The 2,724-nt window shown below is 41.2% G+C and overlaps 1 protein-coding gene across 1 annotated transcript; it reads right to left on the bottom strand.

Annotated features, from left to right (window-relative positions):
• Positions 1-385: 385 nt before the first annotated feature.
• Positions 386-2,309, bottom strand: LOC128741532 (platelet-activating factor acetylhydrolase IB subunit beta homolog). The gene is made up of 2 exons (XM_053837418.1): positions 1,661-2,309; positions 386-1,601 (listed from the first exon to the last, which is right to left on the bottom strand). The coding sequence occupies exons 1-2, from the start codon at positions 2,054-2,056 to the stop codon at positions 1,320-1,322; spliced, it is 678 nt and encodes a 225-aa protein (XP_053693393.1). The 5' UTR covers positions 2,057-2,309; the 3' UTR covers positions 386-1,319.
• Between the last annotated feature and the right edge of the window lie 415 nt (positions 2,310-2,724).

Raw genomic sequence — 2,724 nt, 5'->3', positions numbered from 1 at the left:
GCCCCAAAAGCCCCTATATGCAAATTTTCACGCCGATCGGTTCAGTAGTTTTCGATTCTATAAGGAACATACGGACAGACAGACAGACAGAAATCCTTTTTTATAGGTATAGATAATGCACGAATACGGGTTCCCGGACAAACCGACGCGACTGATCAGAGCTTCTGTTTATATTCGACATACTTCGCAGCCAGCTGTTAGAGTACAGGACTACTGCGGGGCTTGTGCAATGACCCTATGACTTTGAGTTTGACTTTAATATCATAACCAGAAAGCTTAGAACCCGACTAATTTCCTTATTATGTGTTCACTCTTCTCTAGGAGTCCGCACAAAATAAACATTACCGTTAGCAACGTGTGTACTCAAATAGCAAATAAACTGCACAGCTTGTTCTGTTGTTTTATTACTTGTCTTCAAATACATATCAATATCAGTATCATAAGTGTGTTATAATTCAGTTGCTTAATAATATAGTACCTTTTTGGAGCGCTCTACGATGCGCAAGAAAGACGCGACGACGCATTCAGATCTTTGGGAGGCTTGCCTTCATTATTATGCCTGTACTGCTGTTTTGCCCTTTTTTTCTTGTTTACAAAAGGAAACGCAATCACTGAGGTTACCGTATTTAGTTGTAGTAATGAAACGAGAATGTTACAACCACTTCATTATGGTGATTCACTTTTCTGCCTTTAATGTAAAAAATAGGTTTAAAAAATTTATCACCAAACCCAAACGTATAATATTGTAAGAACTGTTGTAATTTTTGTCCTTGTTGACAAGATAGTTTTAGGTTTAGACCATCTAGTTTGAGATCAATGTTAATGTCTAGTTTAGTGTCTTAGAAATCCGTGAGGTAAGGTGGAATGTTTTAATTCGAACGTTTGCTACATGTAGATTACTATTAATTGCTCGTTATTCAGAATAGTACGGCAAATAATAATGAAGAATGTGTGGTGTGTCAAATAAATTAACTTTACGACAATGGAATGTTTATCCGATAATTTTACATTCTTCAAAAAAGCACATTTAAATGAGGCGCTACTAAACGTCTGTTTCCGTGAGTTCATACAACGACGTATGCATTTAATTATATCAGTTTTACGTAATAAATAATATCAATTTAAACCACAGCAACTAATAATAGTGATGTGGGATACCTAGAACTTGCTTATAAAACAGCTTTCTGTACTAAGCAGAAGGAATGTTATGTTTTTTACCGCAAACAATTGAAATAAATAGAACAAAACAATATCAAACCTAATATTAATGAATATGAGTAGCCAAATGTACGTATGTACTGTCCTCCGAGCGCTCGCAATTATTCCGACGGCGTAAGGTCGCGCTCCTTTTCGTTTTCGGTCAGTATCTGGTGCAGCAGGTCCCACACCGGCTCGAACACTTTTTTGCATCCGACATTGGTCAGATTGAGATAGTCAAACATATCGTGATGGCTTATGGTGCCATCACTTTGTATTAGGCCGCCGTCGACGCATACCATCTGAACCTTGTTCATGCCGACGCATCGTTCCTTCAGCAAACGGTTCACCGTGGCGTTTTTGTCGCGCAATGCATTCGGCTGATGCCCTCGAGGAAGCAAAGTCTATAAAAAAAAGTCTTATTAAACATTGATAGCATGCACAATTAGCAGAAAATACAAACCGGAATAACTATATACACGTCTGGCAGTTTGCCGCGAATTGTAGCAACAATTTGCAGCACTCCTTCCGCTACCTCTTCCGCCTTATCACCGATGTTGTTGGTTCCGACGTGCAGCACAATCACCTTCGGTTTAACGCTCTCCAGCTCTCCGTTCTGCAGCCGCCAGAGCACATTTTGCGTACAGTCGGATCTTATACTAAAGTTCAGACAATGCATCGGCACAAAGTGGCTGTTCCAGTAGTCGGTAAATTGCAACGACTCCAGGATGCCATCACCGATGAACATCACGTCCGGATCCTTTTCCTTGCATTCCTGCACGAACCTTTTGTGTATGCTCAACCAGCGATCGTCACCATCCAGATCTTTGCAAATTGTCGGTGTCGTCGTGGAACTCATTACTACCTATACCTAGAGGTGCACAACAGCAGTGGAACAGTTAATTATTGAGAACAGAAGCAGGTACCGGCCGAAAGTGACACGAATCACGAAAAAACGGATGCTAGCTGAAGCAAAATAATCTACTTAATTGCCACCTTACGGAGGTAACCAAAATGCGGCCCTAAACTAATCTAAAAATTGACCACCGCGTTACTAAAGCAATCGTCGCGACACAATTTCTCCTGCACGAAAACAGCCACACAATCGTTCCTCCAGCCCAAAATGTGAACTTTACTGCAGCGCTGTCATTTTTTGCCATATGTTGCCAAAACAACAAAAGAAGGAACTGTCAAATGCGGCCGGGTGTCTCTGAAATTTGTTCTGCGAAAAGATCGCTAGCAAAAGCGCCGTCTATATGTGAGCTGAAGAAACACGTAGAAACAAAGAAAGCTGTCTCGCTAATTTATTGTGCCTTGCAGTTGCAGGTGCAGGCAGCAGAATTCGCGTTGACGAACGTAAGCTGCTGCCACCTTCAAAAGTTTACTGTAGGGGTGAAGCGGAATAGGGATTTCTTAAAGAGCGCAAGAGATCGAAACATTTTGGCAGATTTTCACCCACACGTACATACGGGCATTTCTATGAGTGTGCAAGAGATCGTTTAATGCCGTCAACGCGAATATGAATTC

The sequence above is a fragment of the Sabethes cyaneus genome, chromosome 1 (assembly GCF_943734655.1).
Source record: "Sabethes cyaneus chromosome 1, idSabCyanKW18_F2, whole genome shotgun sequence".
Taxonomy (NCBI): domain Eukaryota; kingdom Metazoa; phylum Arthropoda; class Insecta; order Diptera; family Culicidae; genus Sabethes; species Sabethes cyaneus.
Note: the sequence above shows the minus strand (reverse complement) of the source record. Positions and strands in the feature narration are given on the sequence as shown.